The 26423-nt window shown below is 44.6% G+C and overlaps 2 protein-coding genes across 2 annotated transcripts; one reads left to right on the top strand and one right to left on the bottom strand.

Annotated features, from left to right (window-relative positions):
* The first annotated feature begins 5187 nt into the window (after window positions 1–5187).
* Window positions 5188–21811, top strand: slc22a23 (solute carrier family 22 member 23). The gene is made up of 10 exons (XM_079266988.1): window positions 5188–6279; window positions 7963–8066; window positions 9210–9364; window positions 17385–17571; window positions 17848–17975; window positions 18801–18903; window positions 19126–19352; window positions 19903–19935; window positions 20279–20402; window positions 20979–21811. The coding sequence occupies exons 1-10, from the start codon at window positions 5851–5853 to the stop codon at window positions 21397–21399; spliced, it is 1911 nt and encodes a 636-aa protein (XP_079123114.1). The 5' UTR covers window positions 5188–5850; the 3' UTR covers window positions 21400–21811.
* Window positions 21812–22829: 1018 nt separating this feature from the next.
* On the bottom strand, window positions 22830–24837 carry psmg4 (proteasome (prosome, macropain) assembly chaperone 4). Its single transcript, XM_079266989.1, has 3 exons — window positions 24569–24837; window positions 23476–23551; window positions 22830–23182 (listed from the first exon to the last, which is right to left on the bottom strand). The coding sequence occupies exons 1-3, from the start codon at window positions 24743–24745 to the stop codon at window positions 23061–23063; spliced, it is 375 nt and encodes a 124-aa protein (XP_079123115.1). The 5' UTR covers window positions 24746–24837; the 3' UTR covers window positions 22830–23060.
* Between the last annotated feature and the right edge of the window lie 1586 nt (window positions 24838–26423).

The raw sequence follows: 26423 nt of genomic DNA, 5'->3' as shown, positions 1-26423 counted from the left end.
GATATTGAAATATTAAAACGCCCTGCGATCACCTCCAACTGTCAAACGGGAAAACCGAGGGAAACTCCTGGGCAAATACAGGCTCCACACCCATGAACACACCCATGACTGGCGGGAAGCAGGGAGGAGTGATTTTATATTAATCCTCAAATGAAACCCCGTAGCAGGTCACAGACACACACAAACACATGCTGACTCAGATGGCATCACTGCATGTACAGACAGCTCTTCTCCCTTTTAACCTTCATAAGAGGAGCGTTTTAATTGTTCTGTGCGGGGGGTTGTCTCAAATCTTCCTCAGTCTGCATGTCAATGCGTGTGTGTGTGTGTGTGTGTGTCGAGGGAAAGTTTTTTCAGTCAAGTGAATGGATTAAAAGTGTTGATGGGTAGGCCTAATGATGATAATTGATGGTGTTCAGGGTGTGGCTGCTTGTCTAGCATTGTTCTCAGATATTACAGGAAATCAGGAACACGAAGAAAAAACATCTTTATGGTTTGATTTCATTGATCTGTTTCACATTGAAATACAGTTTCTTCTATATGATGTTAAAAGTCACCAAATTGAGCTCAGAGCTCTCTCAAAGTTAATGTTTGGGTCTGCAGACGCCATTGTAGTTCACACTCTTAAGCCAAACGATATTTCTACGTGGTTGAGATCCGCATCATGAACTAAGAGCAGAGTCGGCTATGCAAACGATGCCAGGGCGCGGCCCTGCAGTGTCTTCTCTGCTCAGCACCCTCAGGGCTATAGTGGCATGTCGAGGTAACGTTCATGCCTGCACTTGTGTAACCAGGTGGTGCCGAAAGAGCAAATGTCAATTCAAAAGTAATTTTGTCCCTAAATAAGGAGTGGCAATGAGCAAATTTAAAGAAATATCTAAATGTTTAGCAAAAAGTGCTACTTATATTTACTATCTGTCTGAATGGCTATGTGCTAATGTGTTGTGTATTACTCAGTGCTAGTACAAACAAAAAGAGATGAGTGAGAAGATAAACGATTAATTAGACTCTGAGGTAAATGAGTTTGGGTATTTTTATCGGCCTGGAACTGGATCCAAAATCCAAACGGCTATTGGAACCAGAATAGGGGAGGCTGAGCCAGAAATGGATGTGAAACAAATTCCCAGTTTGCTTCACATGTGATGAAGAAGAAAACACATAAAAAGACAAATAGCCCTTGCAGCTACAAAGAGACGTGATACCTTCCACTCGCACAAAATGGCAGATGCTGCAACTCCATTTCCTCCGTTTCCTCCATTTCCAAGTCGCCATTTCCTCCGGGACCGAGTTCGTGCAAGGCGTACACTATAAAACGCAGATCGGCAGAGATCTTTTCCAGACGTGGTTTGTGTGCGAGTAATTGCAGAATTGCGGCAGTGTATGATTGATTGCGTGCAGCGTAATGTCTCAGGGAGACATCGATTATTGTTTCAATGTATGTTTTAAATCTCCTTTACTTTTTACGACTGAATTTTATTTCTTACACTGTTTCTTTAATTGTTTTTAAATCTCCTTTTCTTTTGCCTTATGTTTTGATGCTTTTAATGGTTTTATGTGAAGCACTTTGAATTACCTTGTTGTTGAAATGTGCTATACAAATAAACTTGCCTTGCCTTGCCTTGCAACTGCATCAGTGTCCTTTTTAAGATGTGACTCATTGATTATGTTTTTTTTTTACTTATTGAAATGGATTTTGCCTGTGTCATTTGCATTTGTGTTGTATTCACAGACACTATTTGCACAAACTTGAAATGTTCTGATACTGACTCTGCGGTGGAGGTAAGGGTGGGGCTGAGTATGTAGCAACCAGAAACCAGAAACCACACACACACACACACACACACACACACACACACAGAAACACGTGCAGATAGTTATATAAGGGAAGAGACAGGACTTTCATTCTCGAGCGTTTGATATGAATCATAGGGAGTGAGGAAGAAGAGAAGTATAAGTTGTGTGTTTGCACCTGTGCAGGTGTGTGTGAGAAAGAGAATGAGCAGAAGGGAGGGTAAGGGAAAGACAAGCCGCATTCATCGCCTGAGGGACTTCGCATCAAAGGTGAAAGACATGACTGTGCAGGGAATCGGTGAGAACTGAGATGAGCTAAGCATGGCTGCCCATATCCCATGTTTTCTTAGATATTATGCTGATATTGCACCTCAACGGTATCTAAAGGTAGTGCATATCTATCGGAAATGACACAAATAAGAACGTCCACTGTGTGTAGTGCTGTCTGGCTTGACGGCAGTAGCACAGGAGGCTACTGCAGCTCACTGATCCTGTAACAGAGGTGTACCTGTGCAGCAGGGTGACATGGATATGCCTCTTGGGGGTATGGAGACAGAGCCGGGGAGGGGGTGAATGGGAGGGAGGGGCCGTCTGGGAGCCGTCACATGACACCTGAACCAATCTGGGTCACTGGTCTCATGAAGATGAATTATTCCACTCCAGGCCTGTCAGTAGAGTACAGATCACCTCTGATGTAACTTTATTAGGAAGACTTGACTTTATTAGGAGAACAATGCTAGACAAGCAGCCACACCCTGAACACCAGCAATTATCATCATTAGGCCTACCCATCAACACTTTTAATTCTTTCATGGCGGTGTCATTACTAATCATGTTACATGTATGTTTTTCCAAAGCATGATGTAGTGGTTCAGATGTGTCTTACCAGCCTTCCATCGATTTCCACTCATTTCCCTATATGACAATCCTTGTCAGCTGTCAAATATCTCCATACACACACGATTAGTATCGGTTTTATCATCAAGCTCTTGGAAAGAACGCGCACACACTTCCCAAACTGACAAATATAAAAGCCAACATGATGGATTGGTATCTTAAGCTTGTTTCAAATGTGCAAACAAGTAAATTAGATATCGATAATAATAACCAGATATCAGCTTAAATAAGTAGGAGTGTATGTATAAATAAAACACATTGTGGCAAACTTAAATTCGATGTAAAACATGTTCAAAAATCTAAAAAATACACCAGCAGTAATGTAACAAATATATTACTTATAATAAAGCAGCTAAACAAAATGTGCAAAAAAGAAGAGTGATATTATCCTTTAAATTCAAAGGGATGGTTTCACAAATAAAATAAATAAATAAGTTTAGATGTGTTTCTTGTTGGACAACCGTTTGTCCATCTGCCTGCTGGTGCTTCTACTGCTGTGTCTCTGCTGGTTGCCTGGCAACCTCGGAGAGACAAAAAGGTTTTTCCTGCACCGAGCCGTGTTCGCCAAGAAATAGTTGTGGCATGTGTTCGTGTTTCTCCTGCGAGTGTTCTACAGAATACCATTTTACTTACAGTTAGCTGCACACACAAACAGAAAGAGAGGACAAGAACAGCAGTGGGAGAAGCTTCTTAACACAGAACGAACAATTAGTCTTAATTGATTGCAGCCGAATTAAAGACATCCAGCAAGTACTGAAACACAACCCAACTCAACAAATGCTGGCCGAATTTACAGCAATGCAATTCACTGTAAAACCCAGAAAATTTATTTTTTACATATCTGTTTGTGTAACAAATAAGATCTGATGTGTTAATTAATGAGCTTTAAAGGGGCTAGTGAGTGTTTTCTTCTTTTTTTTTACTTTGGACAAAGCCAGGCTAATTGTTTCCCCTTGCTTCCAGTCTTTATGCTAAGCTAGGCTAATTGCCTCTCAGCTCTAACACTGACTGCACACATTGATTGCGATTGATATCAACTTTCTTAACTCTTGGAAAGAAAGCCAATAAGCACATTTCCAAAAATGCTGAACAGTTAGAGCAGCTATACGTGTAGCAACTGAACACCAATAAAATATCACCATGTTCATATTGATATATTCGTGAAAGTATCATGAACTAATTTTGGGAACAGTGACATTTAATTCAATTTAGCTTGCTTTAATTTGACTTACAAAAATGTAATTAGTTTTTGTGTGGAGGGGGGTCACATTCTGTATGGGAACCAAAGAATGCCTGAGCCAGGTCTGGTATGTGCTATAAAATGGGTGTGGTTGGCAGACTGTAACAGATGACACACACACACACACACACACACACACACACACACACACACACACACACACGCGCGCGCGCGCGCGCGCGCGGGTGGGGTGAGGAAGAAGGTGAGAGATGAGTGAGAGCTGAGTACAAGTTTTTTCTCTCTGCCACACTGTCAGCCGCACCCTGAATACCAGCCCCATGTCATTCAGGGGCATCAGGTTTGCCATTAGGTTGATACACGCACGCGCTTGACTACAGGCCTTTCTGCTGCAGAGGGAAAATCTGTCACTCGCACTCAGTCCTTTGGGAGCAGCTGCAGCCACATTAACACGCTCTCCATTGATATCCGTCAGGAGACATTTAAATCTCACTTCCTCGCTTCATTGCATGTCGTATAACCTATGTTCTGTCTCGTTATCATGCTGATAGTCTGATTAATTGAGACAAACCGATGTGAGGGCGGGTATTTTGATCGTTTGACTCCCCCTCGCGGCTGACAGGCAGCACGCCACCCAAAAACACTGACATCCTCCTATTGTCTCCTAAAACCAGGAACTAATACTGCCTATTGTCAAAAAGAAAAAAAGAAAAACGCATAACGTAAAACCTCCATGGGACGTTCAGTAAACGCACCACCACAATCCGCCTTCATAAAAAAAAGAACTGCAGCAATATCACCGCTTCATCATTTCATCGTAAATCATCTTGTGTCGACGGGAAAAGTGGATGATTGATTCATAACAAGCTTCATATTTGGTGGAAAGGGCAGAGGCTGCACAAAGGGAATCATTGTGGCTTGCAGATGCCCATCAGTGGTGCAGTCGCCCCTTTGAAGGCTCTCCAATCGCAGCGCATAGCGCGACCGAGGGAGGGCGGGGCTTGGTCTCCCCCCATCTCCACTCCCAGCGCCACTTCAGCACCGTGTCCCATTGACTGGACGGCGACAAAACCGAACAGCGTGTTCCACCACGTCTCTGAACTCCACGCCGTCAAAGTGGACCGCTGATGACCCGGCGCTCGGATATTCTGGACTTGAGAAGAGCTAATGCGCATCTCCAGGAGGTCACCGTTTGGGCAGGTATGAGACCTGTGGCGCTCGTCGATGAAGGACCAGGAGATGTCTAGCGAAGGAATAAGAAGAAACCCTTTTTATTGTCATATACATTTACACATACACGAAATTTGACTTCTGCATTTGACCCATCCCTGTATATCGGGAGCAGTGGGCTGCCAATGATAGGCGCGTGGGGAGCCGGGGGTTCAGTGTCTTGCTTAGGTACACTTCGACACGTGACACGTCCCAGTCAAGGATCGAACCATTGACCCTGCGGTTACCAGACGGTTAACCCAGTGAGCCACGGTCGCCCCCGTGTAGAGGACCCCAGTGTGGATGTAGCCCCATATTCTACTTCTACATCACCAGCAGGCCTGGCCCACTTCAGCTTCACATGGATGTATCTCACTGTCGGAGCTGTACTCATGGAATACAAAGCCCGTGCTGGTGAGCATGCCTGCCTGTCCGCGTCCACTCCTCCCCGGGAGCCTCTTCAGAGCCCTCTCCTCCTGACACCGCTTCTCCACTTGGACATCCCCTGGTCGCTTCAAGCCCCCCTCGCCATGAAGACGACTGCTCGGTGATTTTGGTGCCTCTGCACGCCTGCACGGACCAAAGACCCCCTATTTTTGGATCGGGCTTTTGTTGGCTACACACAGGATTTATCTGCGCTGTGGGCTTCCTTTGTGTCAAAGGGCTTAACGCACAGTGCGCGGACGGCAACAGAGCGGGGGCTTTTTGCTTCGACCGCTGTTGCGCCCAGCTTCTCTCTTTGTGACCGGGCCGTGATGGCAGCCGGCCGCCCGGAGGCGCGGGGCCACCCGCCCGAGAACGGTTTCACCCCGCTGGAACACCCGGTGCCACGGCTACTCCCGCACATCGACGGCACGGTCCTGCCATCTCTGGGGGGGTTTGGGAAACATCAGAAGCAGCTCGTGGTCCTGACCTGGATACCGGCATTGTTCATCGGCTTTAGTCAGTTTTCGGATTATTTCCTCCTGGCTCAGCCCAATGGCACGTGCATGCAACCCCTCGCGAACGACAGTAACTGGACCACGGCATTCCCGCCGGTCACCGTCGCCGGCGGCGCGCCCGCGCTGCAGCTCACAGGCAACGGAACCGAGGGCGCATACGGCGACAGCGGCGGTATGCCGTGCGACTGCAAGGAGTTGAGGCTGGAGCTGCAGACGGGACTGAGTCAGAATGTGGTTACCAAGGTAGCGACTGAGCGCCAGATAGACCATAGTTATCTCTGACAGAGCTCTCTGTTCACCATCATCCTCCTCATCCTCACCACCATCTTCATCATCACTGCCAGAGCAGAGCAGAGGCTGATACACCAGTTACCCACTGACCTCAATATGAGAGGACGTGTGTCAGAGACAGCAGCTGATGACTATGCTGTAGCTTGGTTTTTCAGAATTATGGTTGAAGTCAGTGTCGTGTTATTAATAAGACAATCACAATATGGCCAATTGATACCAAATCAAAGTTCAGTGCTGCACTGGTATGCGTTACATCACACAGAGTGGGGAAACTGTCCCAGAGCCAGAGAACCAGGGGCTGCACCGATGCACCCCTTTCCCTCTAGGCTGCCTTGACTTAGTGAATACAGCGAGTAATGGAGACATTGACATTAATAACGTCATTAAAGAAGGAACTGTATTTAATGTTGCCAATATACCAATCTGCTTAATAACGCCCAGAGCTCCAGATTTACCGTGTGCTGGTTTGTGTTAATTGAATTGTGCATTTATTTGGGAATATTGAAACCCTGTTTTGAAGAAGTCAAAATCCAGCTTCAAAACCTTTAATATTTTTGCCTATATGTTACGAGTTAAAACAAATGTATTTAATCACATTACAGCAGAGCCAATCTGGGGCCAAAAAAAACCTGTAGCCTACATGTTGTAGAGAGACCGGATGAAACGGGGCCCCTGGGACCCCGAGCAAGTTAATCCTGCCATGCACTTGTGTAAAACCAACTTTAATAACTGAGCTTTGCTTTGAATAATTTCGACAACAGCATTTTGTAATATGATAAAAACTGGACGGCCAAATCATCAAGGTGCCATTCCACTGAAAGTCGATAAACAGCAACGCCGAGTTTCCACCCGGCTCTGGCCTCTGTGCATGACTGATATCTGTTTTCTCAGATAACGCTGGTGCTAATGGCCCGTTCGCAATAAAGCCACACTGACTGAGTTCACCGCATCACCACCGGCCATTTCACAACCAAAATCATCAGCCATAACCAATAATCATCCCCTTCTCGGCTCCTCGGCACAGTCGGAGGCTCAGCATGGAGTTCTGTAAATCATTGTTAAACACCGACGCTTCCTCACACGGCTGAATCGCTCCGCTGCGCTCCTGCAGATCCTTTCAGGGTCGTGCACATATATGAGTACACATCGTGCTTCCACATGTGTCCTTGGCGGAGTTTCAGATGCTGAGGGCTGCGGCGGTGTGTGCATTGACCCATGGGCTTCGGTGGAAAGAGTGGAAAGCTATTGATTTCTGTTATTATAGACACGCGCCCACATTCTCTCACACGCTTTCTCGTTTTTTCCTTCCGAGATGCACGTTTCAATATTTCAAAAGCGTTTGCAGCATGTTTGCACACTCGTCAACCTTCATGAATTATTTGGGCTACAGGTTTTCTTTGTCTCCAGATTGGCTCTGCTGTGATGAAATACATTCGTTTTAACTCATAAAACAGTAAGTCAGAGAGGTTGACAGACTTCCGATGAGGAAAACACACATTTCTTTGTGTTTCTGTGCAGCTTTCAGATTCAAACTTCTCAGCTGCTGATGTTTGATTCCTTCTTATCTTGTTGTGGGTGGTTGTCTCTGAAAAGCTGACTAATATTCCTCTCTCTGTGTTTTGTCTCTCGTTTCAGTGGAACCTGGTGTGTGACTCAGCCTGGAAGGTGCACATTGCCAAGTTCTCTTTGCTGGTGGGCTCCATATTTGGCTACCTAGTGATGGGTGTCATGGCTGACTGGTAAGCTGCATCTTTTATGTCTCTTTTGTGCTCCTTTACCGCTTCTGTTCGTACACCCTAAAATATCGATTCATCTAAGGTACAAAAAATATATTTTCTCACTTAAATCTACTCAAATCGAACTGCGAAGTTAGTTTTGGTTTGATTTGTGTAGATTTCCTTTAATACTTATGCCTACACCACAAAACAATTGAGGTGGATGGAGTTTTGTTTATGTGCTTAAAACTTTCAATCATCAGTTGTCAGTTTTGCAAGTATTAGGTCGTAAACCAAAGAATTACAAGATTCATCCTGTGCAGAGAAATTTCAATCTGAATCAAAAGTTGTGTGCCAACACATCTCATAGATGTGGATATATATACATATACATATATATATATATATATAGATATATATATAAATATCTATCTATATAACTGGATAAGTAAAAACCTTGACCTGCTAATGGCACAAGAAGAAATGGTTCGGGATAATCTAAACCTTTAAGAGTCTCTCTTGGGGTAATATATCTGAACCAAATTTAAATGGCAATCCATCTGATATCTGTTGACATATTTCAGTCTGGATCCATTGGATTACCGACATTGCCATCCTTAAAGCTACACTCCTCGTGTGGCTAACAACTCGTCGTAACTTTTTTCCACTGTCTCGATCAGTCTGGCTAACCCACACATCTTGTTCTCATGAAAAGTTCCAGGAGTTACCAGGAGATTGTTTTCGGACAGAAGTGCTACTAAATTATTGAAATGTTTTTTTAATAGTCGTGAGCACCACAAACTAAACCTAGCTGCATGGCGACGTGGGAAAATATGTTTATTTGTAATTGGGTGGCACGCTATTGTCAATTAAATTCACTGTGGCCGTGTCTGCAGCCTGTGAACCCCTTGAGCTGCCTCGTGGGAAAAAAGTGCCCACATTGTGTTTGGAATCAGTAACCATGGATACAATGTAAAGAAATGTCCTGGCCTCAGCTCTGACCTGACCCATTGACCCCTTACCCCCCTTCAACCGGGAAGTCCACAAAGTCGAAAGCAAACAATGACTGGATCAGTTTCAAAGCAAAAGCTCCTTTTCCTCAGTTTGCGACAGCTGTTAAACACTTTGCTACGTCTTTCTCTTTCTTGCTTCTCTCTGTTTCTAAAGGTTTGGTCGACACCCGGTGTTGATTCTCTCGGTGCTTTTCATGCTGGTGTTTGGTCTGAGTGTTGCCTTCTCTGTGAACGTCACCATGTTCAGCACCTTGCGCTTCTTTGAGGGATTCTGCTTGGCGGGCCTCGCTCTCTCCCTCTACGTGCTCAGTAAGTACACGCTGTCGCCTCCTCGTGCTCGTCTGCTTGTTTGTTTCTGCTTTCCCCTGCTCCTGTATTTCCTCATTCGTGCTCTGTCATTGATTGTGCTTATTCAATTGACTCATTGTTGCCCGAATGGTACAGTATGGATCCCTGGGAAGGGACGTATATAAGGAAAACAATTGATGAAATCATGAAAGACCTTCTTTTGCGTTCTCTTGCATAACTTTTGAAACATATTTCCTGCCATTAGCAACAACAAGCCCTGTAAACTGACCAGAAATCCCCAAAACTAAATCTTCACATATTCAATGTTTTTGTCATCAAACTGTGGCTATACCTGCTTTCTACTTCTGCCTTTTAAGGTAGGTGGACTGTAAAAACTACAGATGTAAATGAGCTTTTAACTGTATCTGGTGCAATAGATTTTCAGACTGAAATGTCCACTGTCCAGTTATTCTTTGATGGTTGTTGGCACCATATCTCCCCTGACATGTACTGTATCCTCGCACAGCTCCTCTACACCTTATATAACAACGCATGTTGTAGTATCTATGTGTACTACATTGTTAGGACATGTATGTGTAGACAGAGATAGTACATTCCTTCAACATTAAGGACAGTCCAATGTTTCTGGTTGGTAACCGAAGCAGAACACCCAGGGCCAGCACACATTACAGCTCAACATCTGGACAGATGACACGGGAATACAGTGTTGGATATCAGGAATAAGGGAGAAACCAACAGTTCCGATTATGTATTTCACGCAGTGCTATATGCTGATGAAATGCTTTGGGAGCTGTATTTTTTTGTATGTACTTAACTTTGTTGAACACATATGACTTTGAAAAGTTACCGCAATAGAAACTTGTAGAAACTCATTTGTTTAACAGGGAACATAGATAGTGAGATGGATACCAATGGAAGATGCATCGACCCTTTAGGGATTCCAATTATGTTGATGACACACCGAATTACAGTACCTTCAAGCCAGCTCAACGATTAATTGCTTCAATGCTTAAGGTTTGTGGTGCAGATTAGAAGGCCTGATGTTTTCTGGCCACATCTTAAATATTTCCCTCTACAGGACGTCCTTTCTGTGGCTCTGCATTGCAGCCAATGGCCAAGGTGACACCGAACTGGCTGATAGCATTTTCATTTCTCCCGAGAATGCCCCCCCCCCCACACACTGCACTCCCCACTGTCCCCTCTCCCTGCTGCCCCCCCCCTATTTTTTTTTCCCACCCTCTGTAGGCCTCCTCTGTCGGGCCAGTAGGAGATTCGTAGATCATAATGCGTGAAGCGAGGGCAGACTTTGTGCTCGGGCGGTGGGGCTGGTTTAGTTCCTCTCAGCAGGGGATCCTGACAAATATCTGCAGAACTGCTTCTAAAAACAAATGGACGCCTCCGAGCCGCCTGCCGAGAGACTCCCGAGAATCTAATTTTATCTGAGATGTATACAAAGGCGAGTGAAAGACGAATAATATTGTGTTTTGTGGACCTTTGAGTCAACGTCACGGCCAGATGAGAATCTGAGAGTGGACTGGGATTGATATATGATGGGTTTGAAATGAACACTGCTACGGGCTGAACGAGTTGAGGAAAATAACTAACGGTGATTCTTGCATTCATTTAAGAGCTGAACAGAACAGAATATGATATGTTTCATCTTATGACATGTTCTTGCTACTGTTGTTCTGACTGGTATCTGGTTTGGGATAAAGAGTCTCTGATGATCTGCATCAGCTGGTTGGTAATCACCAGCAGGGTCCCGGCTGCTGTTTGAGGGAAGTTACGCCCACAAATGCCTCAGAAACGCTGAGGAAAGCCTTCTGCTGCTGTGCATTATTAAAAGTATTACGCATTAAGATATTCATTTGCAAGAGCTCGTGACTTAATTTGCTACTGTTTGAAACCGGTTTGCGTGTCCTCTTCGTCCTCTGTATCCGTCTCTGCTCGTTCACACTCACAGACACTTCACTCATTGTCCTCCGGTTATTTCAGTTTGTTTGCCAAACAACAACATCTGTAATGGGAGGCAATTTTTCTATGTGTCACTTGTTTGCGTGCTCAGTGTTGACAATGATGGGATAAGTGTGTGTGTGTGTGTTGAGTGTCTCTGCTGTTTGTGTGAGAGAACAGGTTGTGTGAGGTGTTTGTTGAGGAATACAGTAGGAGGAACAGAACGAGTCGCTTTGAACTAAACTCACAGACAACAGACGCTGCCGTCCCATTAGCAGTAAAATAAAGACGTGTAGAATAACAGCACACATATTTGAAGCCTCCAACAAACACATTCTCAAAGGCTGAATACATACTGTACGAACACATGAGCTGTGGGGCAATGCAACCCACTTTGCAATTGTTTTCAGTATTTCAAAGTAAAACAACACAGATGCAAAGTGGAATATGAAGCTTCTCATCACTGGACCGCGTTTCTGCTTTTATTGTTTGCCAAGAGGGGTGCATCAGTCACCCTGCAGGGCGGACACAGTGCAGTCCATCAGTGTTTTGGCAGTGACACATTGTTTTGTTGTGTTGCCTCTGCGGTCCAGTACATTGGATTTGAGATGATAGGATAGCTGTGAGGTTGAAGTGACTTTAGGATTTCATTTGAAGCTTCTTCACATCCATGTTGGATGAACGTTTAGTGATCCTAAACAGACAAACAAGCAGTCGTCCAATGAAGTACTAGTAAAAGTAGCAATACAGTTCTGGAAAAATATTTTGTTACAGCTGGTGAAACACATTTTAACGACTTATTATATTAATCTGTAAAGTATATACTGTAAAGCTGTCAAAAAGGTGGAAGTAGTGGAATAATACATAAAACCTCCTTGTTCAGCGTTGATCCACTGTACAGCATGGCTGGATGCTCACACACAGTTTTCTTGTGCAACGAGGGATTTTCAAGGCGCGAGGTTTTCTGCCCTGCGTCTGGTCTCCGGCAGGTGAAACACGTAATCAGTGCGGTCGCGTGGCTGACTTGGCCAGTCAGAAACATGTCACCGTTCGTCCTTAAAGAAAATCCTTTGTTGCCTCGTCTGCGTGTTAAGTATCATTATCCTGCTGCGTTGTGCTGACAAAAGGACAGATGCTGACACCCATTATGGATGTAAAAACCCTCAAATGAAAGCCAGCGCTTTAACATCAGAGTCGGGGAGAATGCTGAGCGAAGTAGATCAGATAGAGAGACACAAAAATGTGCGTGTAGCACACACATCGACCGTATTATGGATGATCGTATGTTTTTGTGCTTTGGTTGCACTGCTCCATCTTATCGTGCAAATACTCTTTCTGTCTGCCTCCTCTCCCCCTCACTGTAAACGCAGCGCTGAATTTCTATTTCTAAATCCAGCAGCTCTCCGGCCTTTCCCATTTTCACTCTATGCTTCCCTCGACTCTCCTCTGCCCCATCCTCCCATCCTCCTCCTCCTCCTCCTCTCTCTCACTACCATTTCATCACTCTCACTTTCTCATTTTCTCGAGGCTCATTTGAAATCTCTCATCGTTCGGTTATCTCTCTGCAACATGGCAGAGAATAATAAACTCCATTGGAGCTGCCAGCAGCAGCTTTAGTTTGCGCTGCTCATGTAAATGTGGTGATTTGTGTGTTGTTTGCATATCTGGTTGTTGCACCAATTCTGCATCCAGGGTTGATTTATTTTGTAATTTAGCACGTACCGCTGGATCGTCCCCTGGGAGGCGTGAGGAAAGAGCTTTCCGTCGCCTCGTACCCGTTATCCAAACTCATCTGGAAAACAATATCATCATTAATACAATTGCTGTTTGGTCAAGACAGTGTTTAAAGACAAACCCTTAAGGAATACTCTGCTGAAAATCTATCTTTTGAGTGTTAAATATCACCCTCTGTTGGTTTTTTAAAGCTGCTCCTTCACAGCCGGCAGTTATGATGGATTCAAAAAGCATCAAACGTCCGTAGAAACTTATCAAACCGCTGCTGCAGCATAACCCACTTCTCTGTCCTTGATCCATACACTTCAGAGCTCACAGTGCGACGCAGAAAGACTGTGTTGGACTTTGCTGTGGAGAAACTAGAAGTGTGTTGGAGCAGAGCCATAGATTTGAAACGAGGGCTCAATAAAAGTGAGACCAGTGAGACAGTGAAATATGATTCAGAGAGTCCAGTTGATGTATTCGATTCCTGAGTTTGAAGGTTTCTCAGACAGCAAAAAACACGCTGCAACAGTTTAAAACGTGATGAGGAAGTTATTACGACAGCTATCGTTTTATCAATCTGTATCTGAGTACATATTTGACTGGCAGCCTTGCTGGATGATGTTTGTATGATGTTCCGGTGACAGTTAAGGTAGGTTAAAAAGAACATTCTTTTTTTTTTCCACCCTCAGAGCCCTCTGCGTTGGCAGATGGACTGGCCTCGTTCAAATGAACTCAGACCTTAGTGAGACTTGACTGCCGACAGACTTGAGTTATGCAAAATCATTATCGCATAAATATTTGGAATTCCCCTCAAGGACTGACATCTGAGTTCTGGGTCTGCACAGACAACGGCAGATCGTGCTGCAGGAGTCATTTAAAAAGAGTTTCTATTTAGGTTTTGGTTTGTTTTTCTCACAAAATTGTCGACATTTGAATTAAGCAGCGTGCGCCCTGTGAATCCCGGCTGACAGGAGCTGCTGTAGCAAGCTGCAAAACATTTCAGAGCCACTTTTCAAGGCCTACAGGGACGTAGGCATGTGCTACTCAAAGAGAGGATTTCACTGAGTGAGGTTTGCATGGACCCAAAGGAATTACTGCGCATTTACTTTTACAGCAGTGAGATAAGGTTCATATCTTTGTCTCTGTCTCTGAGACATGTAGCTAATGACAGAGACATGCAGTATATATGTGTGTGTGTGTGTGTGTGTGTATTGTTATGAGCTCCAGGGACGACTACTGCTGACTCAGCTGGGGAGACGTACAGTCCTGTCACGCCGTGCCCTTGTCGAACCAGCTATCTGTTTCCCACCCCTGCCTCTCGGTGAAGTCATCCACCTCAGGCAGCAGCAGAGGACTCTTTCCATTCGTATACGTTTCGTTTCGTGTATAACGTCCCGGAAACCAAAGGCGATGCCTTCAAATTGCTTTTGTCCGACAATCGGTCCAAATCTCAAAGGCTGGCAATGTTTGTCAACACAATGGGATATTTGTCCTCGTGACAAAGACTATAAAAGACTACAATTACTATCAGACTGTCAATAATTCATTTTCTGCGGGTCGACTTATTGATGCATTGTCCATTACTACATTTCTACCTCTCCCGAAATCTAAAGTGCACATCACCACCTGCACCCTCCCTACACATCCACATCACACAGACTGTGGTCCTCGCTCTGAACTCGTGCTGTTAGGAAGCCAATCGTCTCCGTGCCCTGTTCTCAGGCCCCAGGCAAGGTTAGCGAGGGAGCAGCAGACAACACAAAGTGTGCGTGTGGTGGCGTTGTCAGCCATTTGTCATCCAAGATTAGTTTGGCCATTAGACCAGCTGCTTTTTGTTGCCTTCTCTTTGTTTTTTTAGCCTCCCCTTCCTTCCATTGTAGTTCTTTTGTTTGCAACTGTTCAGATGCGAGGAAGGTGGAGAACTGCTCAGTGGAAGGAGGAGGGGGAGGAGGGGGGTAAGGAGGGTAGAAGTGGGGGATGGTGGCTTTACAAAGGGTGAGGGAGCCACTTCAGTCCTGATGAGCAAGAGGGAAGAGTGGGCAGGAGGGGGGGTGAGGGAGGATCAGCCCACGGGGGGGGGGGCAGTGAGATAATCAGCACAAGGAGAACCATTCTCCAACTCAGCAGGAACAAAAGCTCCCTGAAAGGGTGTGTGTGTGTGTATGTGCGTGTGTGTGTGTGTGTGTGTGTGTGTGTGCGTGTGTGTGTACGTGCGTGCGTGCGTGCGTGTGTGTGTGTGTGTGTGTGTGTGTGTGTGTGTGTGTCGATATCCCAGTAGAGTCAGCAGGATCAGAAACCTCCCCAGAGAGTTGGGGAGTGGTTTTGTGTTTTGCGCGGTAGGTTTGGAGATGCATTGCCTTTGCCAAGGTACAGTTTATGTCTAGTCTGTGTCTGTGTGTGTGTGTGTGTGTGTGTGTGTGTGCGTGCGTGCGTGCGTGCGTGCGTGCGTGTGTGTGTGTGTGTGTGTGTGTGTGTGTGTGTGTGTGTGTGTGTGTGTGTGTGTGTGTGTGTGTGTGTGTGCGTGTGTGTGTCTGTGTCTGATCCATGCCTATTGACTGCTGTGGAAAGCGGTACCAAAGAGCCACAGCCTGTGTTGCTTGTCAGAGCAGACAGCAGTGGTAGAAATACACTACATGGAAACAAGCATTGTACTTTAGTATGATCTTGAGGTACTTCAGTTGTACTACTGCACTTTCATTTTATGCTATACTTCATTCTTGACACTACATTTCGGAGGGCGATGTTGAACATTTTACTCCAATACATTAATCAGACTTTAAGCAAGTGTGATAAAAAGTTATTTTTATTAAACATCACTGTATCCTGACAGTAGTACAGGAGACAGATAATCTGTGAAAAAATACACGTTCAAGACCCTGTTCCTGTACTGCCTATTTTAGTGAACGGTTTAGCTGTAAAATGAGAAGGTTTGCTGCGGTCAGTGGGCGGTGCTTGGCTTTGGCTCGACTGCTTTCGGTGTGGCGGCTGAGATTTTTCTCAAATTACAGCTTCTGATTGACACTGCGTTTCATTGCTCATTTTATGTTGTTATATTCTATTCTTATTTAAATATTTTTGAATATCTGTTAAAACATTTTCTGTGTGTATGGCGGGGAGGGGGCTACAACTGCATTTCTTTGTGCAATCCAGTATTGCACAAGAATAAAACCTTGAATCCTTAAATTACAACTGGGTATTTGAAGGGAAAGCAAAGTGGAACTGTTTCTTCAGTGGTTTCGGTAACCTGGTGCCACTATTGGATCACAACAAACCAGAATTCTCCTTTCAGTTAAAACAAAAAAAAAAGGAGTGTGAGACTTGGGGAAAATGTCGATATATGTTTGTACTCTACACTTCTCCTTTGATGCATAAAGACAGGACCAAGAGATACAAGGCAGGTTAAGGATTATGGGTCAGTGTAATTTCCTTCATCTGCTTTGGTTCCTGCAGGGAGGCTTTTTGGAGATATTAACTCTAAAACAGTCTGTCTGGGGCTGAATAAAACTGGATTCCCAGTAATACCTTTGTCTCGCTCCTCCTACCTTGTGTTCTAACTGAATGGTTTTCCTCTCTTTCTCTTATCTGAAAATCTGTGTCATCTTTCCATTTCTTTGTTTTTCTTTCCCTCCGCCTCTCTCTATGTGCTTTAAATCTGTCTCTCTGCCTCCCTCTTGCTGGTCTTTATTATCATTCCTCTGGTCATTCAACTGATGAATGGAGGGACTTTTGCTTGTCCTTTGGGGGGGGGGGGTAATTTGTATTCTGCTCCTGTCTTCCTACTTTCTCCCTTCCCTTTCGTCCCCCTCTTTTTCTTTTTCCTCACAATAACAAGGGACGGTGCATGAGGTTATTGAGTCTCCCTCGCTCACACATCCTCCCACAATGGTCACCTTCAAAAAGACCTTGCCATATGGGCCGGGCCATCTGGACTGTACCATGTTACAGTCGGTAGGGGAGGGGATGAGAGCCTCGTCGGTGGAGATATTAAGGGACGGTTACAGTGAAACGCTCACCGAGCAGCTGAACCCTCTTGACAGCCTTGACGAGTACAGTCCATCCTAAGTTTATAAAGCAGCCTGGTGTTAAACAAGTGTGTTCTCATGGGAAGGATCAGTGATGGGAGTCCTCAATAATTCAGAGAGGAAATTCAAGACTGGCCCCACCATGAAACAAACACATGCATCACACCGGTCCAGGCCATTGAGGCTGCTGCTTAGTTTATGATGGTAATCGCATCCACACACATGCAGCTTATATAATTTACTCCACATGTGCAACAACACGCCAAGTATATTGTGTTTTCTGTGAAACCAAATCGTTCTCTTTCTCTCCGTCTTTTTCATTGTAGGGATCGAGCTTTGTTTGCCAGCCTGGCGTTTCTCCATGACCATGGTGGCCAGTTTTCTGATGGTGGGCGGGCAGCTACTGATGCCAGGGGTGGCCGCTCTGTGCCGCAATTGGCCGGACCGCGATGACTGGCAGGTCCTGCAGATTGTCATTATCAGCCCTTTTGTTCTGATGCTGTCCTACGTCTGGTGAGTCCCGCCCTCTGAGGACATCCACAGCAGGGGGGGGGGGGGGGCAGATTCTTCTCTCACTGAGCCAGGCGATGGCTTGTACAGTACACACTGCACCTCACAGTACTGCGCAGCCTCTGCTTGAACTTACAAACAATACTCTCTTTCTTCCATTGTTTCCCTTCTTCCCCCCCGTTTCTGTCTGTTTCCTCCTCTTGCTCTTACACATCTGTTCCCACCCTTCTCTTCTCTTCCATGTCCTTCCCACTCCTCTCTCTCTCGCTCACTCACCAGGCTTCTTCCAGAGTCGTTGCGCTGGTTGCTGGCCACCCAGCACTACAGGCGGTCCAAAGTCATGATGCTGCGTATCGCCAAGAAGAACCAGGTTAACATGACAACCGAGCCGCATGGAGTTCTGTTGGGTGAGGGGCATTACACAAGATGAAAGATCCTGTGAATCGTTCTGCTTTATTCACTTCATAGTGCAAATGATTTCACATTGTCATCTGTGTTGTGTTGCAGCCGCTTCTTGGCGTGTGATGAAATGAACACGCAACGAGCACAAAGACACCGATTCACATGCAAAGTCTCAAAGATCCCCTTTTCACATGTGCAACCAGGCTGTAGTTTCTGATGAAATGCATTTGCAATCGCACACACACATACATGATAAATCAATGAAGATCAACAAAGTCTGATTTCTGTCCGAGACTGCCATAATGACCATTTTCATTTGAGTTTAATCTGTTTTGCGATTCAATATTTCATTATAGATGCCAGGAAATAGTGAAAACTGCCCATCACAAGTTCTTAGAGCCCAATGTCATGTCTCGCTTGTTTTGTCGGATCAGCAGAACAAAACCCAAAGATATTAAAGACACAATATCACTGGGCAGTAAATTATCACATTTGCGAAAGCGCAAGTCAGTTTGAGGGATTTTTTTTGTTCTTGATAAATGACTGGATGAATGGAGGATGAATTAAAGGATTTACCTTAGACCTCTCCCCTTTCTCACCGACTTCTCCTCCTCCCCTGCCCTGGTGATACATTCAGTGTTCATGCCTCTCCCAGTGGCCAAGCAGACCGACAGGCAGACGATGAGTGTGTGTGTGTAAAGGGATGTGCTATCCATCTTAAGGTCCCAGAGTACATTAGCTTCTCTGAGCTAAAGGCCCCTTAGCGGCCGGCCTCTCATTACCTTCTGCAGGGAAAGGTCTCAAGGTGTGCGTTTCATGTTTCCTATCAGAGCTGGAGCAGGAGCTGCACAAGAAACCCCAGCCGACCTGTATTGTCAAGATGATGAGCACCAGGAACCTGTGGAAAAACATTGTGGTGCTGTGTGTGAACTCGTAAGTGTGTTGTGGCCGGGCTGGTACGGTTCCTTTTTGTTAATTGAAAAAAAACGACATCCGTTGTGTTGAGAGAGCATGAATTACACATGGGCTCATCCTCCAGAGAGCCATGAGGACATGTATGTGAGAGTAAAACCTGACTGGCCCCGCGGCAGACGCATGTCTCAGGTACCACCTCCCTGTCCGCCTTCCAATTGTGCCTCTGTGTTGTTTGTGCAGGCTGACGGGTTACGGGATCCACCACTGCTTCGCCCGCAGTATGATGGACCCGGAGGCTCAGCCCACCGCTTTGTGCCACGCGGACTATTACACGATGGCTGGCATCGCTGTGGCGACCTGCCTGGCGGTTTGCCCCGCGGTGGGGTTGATGGGTCGGCGTGGAGGGCTGCTCACCTTCATGATCATTACAGCCCTGGCCTCCCTACTACAGCTGGGTTTACTCAACTGTGAGTACTCACACACAAGTCCTGCAACGCTCACTGCGACACCTGTATACGCTTTGCATTCAAGGGTTGCACCTGTGCAGGTTATAATGATAAAACGTAGATGTACGGTCATTTTTGGAAAAACAAGTGTTTGATTTCGGACAAGTGAACAAAACCAGCTTTGGTTGATGGCGTCTTTCATCAGCTGTAGCTAGCTTGCTAAATAACGTAAAGTATGTGAATTGTTGTATTGCAAAAGTCCAAGACAGAAAAATCAGTTCAGAAAGTTATGAAAGTGATTGCAAAACAGAAAGTTGAAATTTGACGGTAAAGTGAGTTGGACATTTTGCATCCCTGTGTCATTAAAACGGTGCAGACTGCAGTTCTCCCTTTTTTTGACCTATGTGCAGTACAGAAGTCATTATTTCAGACCTCAGTGGTAAACTGTTCAGAGTTGTCCTGAAAGCTTTTTTCCCCCCCATTCTGCTTGTTTATGAGTCAGCACTGTGCTGCCCTTCGTGCTTACTAACGGCATGTTCTCCTCTCTCCGACGCTCGCTCATGGAATCCAGTGATTGGCAAGTACAGCCTTCGCCATGACACAGGTACAACTACAGTTTGTTGATTTGGGATGTATTTTAGTCTCGTTTTAAGGTCCCTGTGCAATAACGCCTTTGGCTTTGTTGAATACTCGATTCTGATTGGTCAGTTGTGGCATATGGTCAGTTATTTCTTAATAGCAGAGCTCTGCTATGAACAACAGACCATTGCTATGGACGCAGTTCTAATCTCCATACACAGCGAGAGGACTGTATTTTTATTTATCGGAAGCAATAAAATATATTTTTTTAAATCAATAAAATAATTTGTGATAATGTATAGCGAGACGGTCATTTTCATGTCGGGTGTTTCTGGTGTACTTACGTTTTCTTGCCCTCGTCTGGACAGTTCTGCGAGACACTCTGAACAGGAAATTCTCGGTGGCCTTCTCCATCATCGGCATGTTCTCCTCTCACGCGGTCAGCACACTCAGCATATTCTTTTGTGCTGAAATCACCCCGACTGTCATCAGGTGAGCCTGGATGGTCATAAACACAAAATACAACACTTTGGGGAGCCTTCTGCAGGGGGCGAGCTCCAGGCTGCACTCAAACGCATTTCTTATTTGTTACCGACAGTGAACCATCTACTGTGGGCCATTTTAGTTGATTGAATACGTGGACTAAACACTCTCCACAAAAATGGCCACATTTCATTAATAGAAAAATGAATATTTATTATGAAAGGAAAAGTGAATAACTTGATTTGTTACATTTAATTGATAGTGTGATCCATGTCTCTCTGTCAGCACATGTGAAAGAATATTTTCCTGTTCGTGCAAAATGGTGAAGTACATTGATTTATTGTGTACGAACTGCAAAAAACAGTATACTATGCCAATTACTGTAGTCCATACTGGGAATCTTTGGACAAAGCCTTTGTTCTCGTGTTGCTTATTAGCTCCATCTTGTGGTGCAGTTTTGACTGACAGGTGATGTGACTGGTGAGCCTGAAAGTACTTGCAAAGAGTTCAGTATGCTTCGAACGAACTAAGGAATCCGCCACACCTCCTCTCTCTCGCTCTCTCTCTCTCTCGCTCTCTCTGCAGGGGTGGAGGACTGGGTTTGGTGCTGGCCAGCGCCGGCTTCGGCATGCTCACCGCGCCCATCATGGAGCTCCACAACCAGAAGGGCTACTTCCTGCATCACGTGATCTTCGCCTGCTGCACCCTGCTGTGCATCATCTGCCTGCTGCTGCTGCCCGAGCCGCGGGGCCAGCCCCTGCCGGAGAGCCTGGCCGACGGAGAGACCTTCACCCGACAGACGCTGGTCCATCCAGGAGAGCAGCATCTCCTACTGGCCAAGATGGACGGGGAGTACGCCCGCGTCCACGACACGCCCTTACACCTCACGACCACCGGGGGCGCTACGGTGGCAGCAGCAACCGCTCTGGCAGCGGTGCCTGCCTCATACGCCCTGGCCACTGGCGGGGAGGTGATTGGAAATTGCGCCATAGCCAACGGGGTGTGAGCATCCTAGCAATAGTCTACTAAGGTATTGCTTGAGCATTAATCTGAACTGAATGGTCATTGAATTTGTGAAAGAAAAAAAAACAAACTTTTAAGGGAAAATAAAGAATCTTTCGGATGAACCAGATGAACTCTTCAACGGTGACGAGAATACATTTGTGTAGTTTGTAGTGACTATGATTCATTCAGGAGTTGCCAAAAAAAAAATATTGTACTGGACCAAGTCTATCTGAAGTCCGTGTGTGTTGAATAATATGAAAGTCTTGAGTGGCGTTGGTGATGTTCTTGCACAGACGTCCGCTCCGATGAGAATGATTTACAGGTCAAAGATGCAGAGAAGTGAGGAGACAAACCAGCTTTGAATAACGCGCGCTCTGCGAGTTTTGACTCGCTGAGAGAGGATTCCACTGCATCTTATAATTCTTTACACGTTATTTTTGCACTAAATGTCAGAGACACAATCAAGTGTTTGTGATTTTCAGCCAACTTGTTTGGGGATTGGCTAAACCACTACCACTCTTTTTGCATGAAAGGGCACAAATGGTTTTACATGTTTTTTCTCGTATATATATTTGTGGTCCCTCTACTAGAAGTCCAATGTGGCACTTTATCCTCGGAGACGAGGTCATGTTTAGACACTGATTTTTAAAGAAAGCATTACTGCTACTGGTGCGGGTGTATGATGGTTGTCTGATGTGACGAACAGCCGGAGACCTTGGCAGACTCGTATGTGTGGAGAGAATAACGCTGAACAAATCTGAGAGTTGAACGGACCGAAGAGTGACCAGTCAGTGTACTATACTGTATGTCCTATGACGCTTCTCAGCATTTCAATGGCTTTATCGTGATGACTCTGTTCTTTTTTTTAAACAAAACAGAGAATTGCAATTCAAGAAAACCAGTATTTATTTTGTCACGCTGCCAAGGGCAATTTTGTTGCTTGAAATACCTCCTTAGCAGATATTTCCACTCTCACTCCTTGTTCTCCTGTACTGTGGTAATGTTGTAATCCTGTTGCTAGGATATGTAACTATAGCCAGAAAGCACAATATTTTACAGGTTGTTTTTAAAATAAACGTTTGTGTAGATTAGAATAGAGCAGTGCAGTCTGCACAGACATGGCCTAGTTGTGATTGGTGTACATTAATACACTTTACTACGCAAGTATCCCTTAGGACTGCATAAAAATGTACGGTACGTATACATGTACCATTCATTCATAATGTATGGACCATCAACCTTACTTTCATAGGAGACACGGTCATTGAATAGATAAACCATTTTTCATCCCTGTAGACCATATTTAGTACACAGCACGTATTTTGAGCACCCTGTACGGTTTACTAGTTTGTACGTTTTCAACAGTTAAACACTCGGAGAAAAAAAAAAAAAAAAACTCAACCACTAAATGCTGTTTTCTAAGTGGTATTTTTTTTAATACGACGCATTTGTACAAAAAGCCATAGGCCTACATGTTTTGATAATAAACCACTTAATTTATTATGTCAATAAAAGAACACTTGATGTGACAGCTTGTGGTTATTGTGTCGGAGTATCTGCAGGAGTATGGAAGTCCACATAGAAGGAGAAGGAGCTTTTATGTTGCCCGTCTTCCTCCATGTCGTCAGTTCTACACAAAGTTCAATAAACAATCAAATGTGTTCAAAAGTGTTCCGGGTGAAGCTCCACCTCCTTTTTGATCCTGCTCTCCACCAAGAGACTGATGTTGGAGTTTGTCATTGGAAGACTGTAACTCACATACACCTGCTTTTTGGTCTTCTTCGCTGCAAAACAGACAGATTATTTGTTATAGTACACAATTACACTGAAGTCATCAGTCTTGGAGGCTGTGGCGATCCAAAAGGAAGAATTTTTAAGTACTGAAATTAATATAGGCCAATGGCTGCAAAATATCTAAGCAGGATTTGGAGATATGCAAGCAGTTAGGTTTATTATAACTTAACATACAAAAATATCTTAAATATAATCAAAATATAACCGCATAACATCTGAAAACAGCACTCCATAACTTTTTACATTATCAGCAATAATAAAACATAAATTCATGCATCATTACCTAGTCTCTGTGCCATGGAATTTGGAGCGGTATTGGATGGGTCCCCCATGACTAATGTAGATGAAGGCATGGAATCCTGCAGACGAAAAAACCATGAGCAGAACAGCAGTTAGTCTGTTTGTAAGGACGTAAATCATTCGCTCTCTCACACCCAAAATAATGTTTGACTTTCTTAATATCTGTCGTCAACCTAAATGATTTCCAACTGAAGGCAATAGATCGTAAACTGAGGACAGTTCAGTTGTCTCTGTGGTTTGTGGTACAGTCAGAGGATGTACTGTACTTTGGGGAGCAGATGCATTATATTTTGCCTACTAAGGACCCTAATAATACCGAGTCATCGGGACAACATCTTCCTCCTAAGGATCAACACATCCAGATCACAACCACGTTTCTCTTGTGGTACTTAGCCATAGATGCCAGAGATAAGCACTATAACACAACACAATATCTATTAGCCAAAGTCTTAATGGAAACAATAATCAAAGAGGAATGTCTATTTTGGATAATCTTGGATAATCATCATTACACTGGTGCAAAATGTATTTAAATCCATTACTACAAAACATCAGTCCTACTTCTTGTTACGATACTGCCCACAATGGCCTCCAAGCTTTGGAGATATACTGCACTGTAACGGGATAAGTACAGTATGAACACTAAAGAAGCGATGAACAATAAACATAACATGTCTTTAATTTATTGGCCATTTTATTGAATCTTACTAAAATGTTTTATTTTCTAACCTGTTGGAAATAAGTTTGTTTTGCAACATTTGTACATGTTTAATGCAGGTAAATGAAAAGCACATAGATCTGCTTCGTGTGTATGAAAGACGCTATACAAGTTTATTGTTGTCACTATTATGATTTGGGTGAACTGACGATTGAGGCCTTTAACCAGCCTCAACATGACTGTCTACAGAGTCCACACATATAATATTGGTCCAAGTGCAGTAAAAAAGCGAGTTGAGACCTACAGTCTATGGTAAGAACATTTCCCTCTCAGATGTAGTGCAGAAGTATGAAGAAGCATGCAAAGAAAATACTCTAGTAAAACACGTTGTACTTAAACAGAGTACTTGTGTACTCACATATCTGCTGCTCATCGAGACCGCCAGGTTGGACAGAACCGGACTGGAGCCGACCCACAGGAAGAACCCTCCGCTGAGCTTCATCACGTGAAAGTGTATGACCTGCTCCAAAATCCTCTCCGAAAAATTGTGCACCGTAATGGCCTCAACCACCTCTCCGTTTCGTGCGTCGTTCATTTTTCTGTAACTATTATCTACCTGCAGCCATGCATGTACACAGAGAAGCCTGTGACTAGCAACAACTCGAGCTCGTGCTAGCTACAAACAGAAACAGCCAGCTACTTCCTGGTTAAAGAACAGTGGCAGCCCGAAGCAATCGATCGTCAATGCGCAGATGTGAACACGTACAACTCACTTCAGCTTTTTGTTTGTTACTGTTATGTCATCTCCCTGCCTTGTTTATGTTGTTATTGCTTTCATTGTTTCCGTTTTTATCATATGAATTGCCTTTGAGTACATGTTTAAGCGCATATACAACTAAAACGTATTATTATTACATCCAAGGCAACGCCAGGGCCCCGTTCCTCGTACCTGGCTAACTGAGCTTGAACCTGCTCCGGCGCAGGCTAACTTAAGGTAGCTGGATAAGCGTGGAAAAAAATGGCAGCTCCCTTCCTCAGAGATCCCATTGATCAAGGAGCGATATTAGTTAGATTAGCGTTTTATAGGGAGAGAGTTCTTCGAGATCGCCAAGATCCGTTATCCCATCATGATGACTTCCTGTACGAGCGTCATCGATTCTGCCGACAAGGAATCATTTATTTACAAGACCTTCTCGAGCCATACATTGCGAACACCACACGCTGTTCGTAAAGTTTATTTGGCGCTTAAGAAACTTATGAATGTGTTCATTACATTCCCTGGCCACGTGCGAGTGAATTCAATCAAAGAGGGCTTTTATGGAATTGCAGGTAATTGAGTTATTCAATGTTTCACCATTTCATGAAAATGCATTCCTATCACTATTCATTACGGAGCTTCTCATTATGCAGAGTTTCCCAACGTCATTGGCGCAGTGGACTGCACGCAGATCCCCATCAAATCGCCCTCTGGCCCAAACGAGGCAGATTTTGTCAATCGAAAAGGCGTTCACAGCATTAATGTGCAGGTACTTATGACATCATTTTCCTCAAATTACATTGCTATAAAAACAATCATGTGTCTTTGACAATAGGGGTCATGGACCTTGCAATTGCCTGCTGTAGGCTACCCATGTACTGTACAATACCCATGACTTGACCGCAATTCATCTTAGATGATCTGTGACTCCACCTGCCTCATAACACATGTTGTCGCCAAGTGGCCGGGCTCCGTCCACGACTCCAGAATATTCCGAGAGTCTTGTTGAGAATAAATCTCATGTTGAGGAGAAAACTCAGGTGAACAGACTTAGGTCGAGGCGTTTAGCTCAATTCAAGCAATAAGGTTTATTTGTGACAGAAGTATTATGTCCAGCAGTTAAACGTGCACGGACCTAAAAAGTTCACTCTGTAGGAGTGAATGAAAAGCTAAAAGGCGCTTAGACAGAGTGCGCATGCGTTCATATATTAGGTCCTCCTGTTGGAGCCTATTGGTCAAAGCAATAGTAGGAGGCGGATTTGTTTCTAGCATTCAAATGGCCCGATGGAGCACTGAGCATCTCCGCCCACACTGGCTCACGTCCGGGATCCGCCTTCTCTGGAACGTCAGTGTGTGAGATGTTGATTCAGCCGCATATTGTTATGTTCGGCCAACTAGATAAGCTAGGCGCTAGATATGCAAGGGCGCCTCTTTCTATCTCTAAGATGGAGCAGGCAGTTGAGACTGGTTCTCTGTAAGACTATGTGACATTTAACTGGGGCAAAAGCTATCCTTC

The sequence above is a fragment of the Melanostigma gelatinosum genome (genome assembly GCF_949748355.1).
Source record: "Melanostigma gelatinosum genome assembly, chromosome: 4".
Taxonomy (NCBI): Eukaryota; Metazoa; Chordata; class Actinopteri; order Perciformes; family Zoarcidae; genus Melanostigma; species Melanostigma gelatinosum.
The sequence above is the reverse complement of the archived record's forward strand: the minus strand, read 5'-3'. Positions and strand labels throughout refer to the sequence as shown.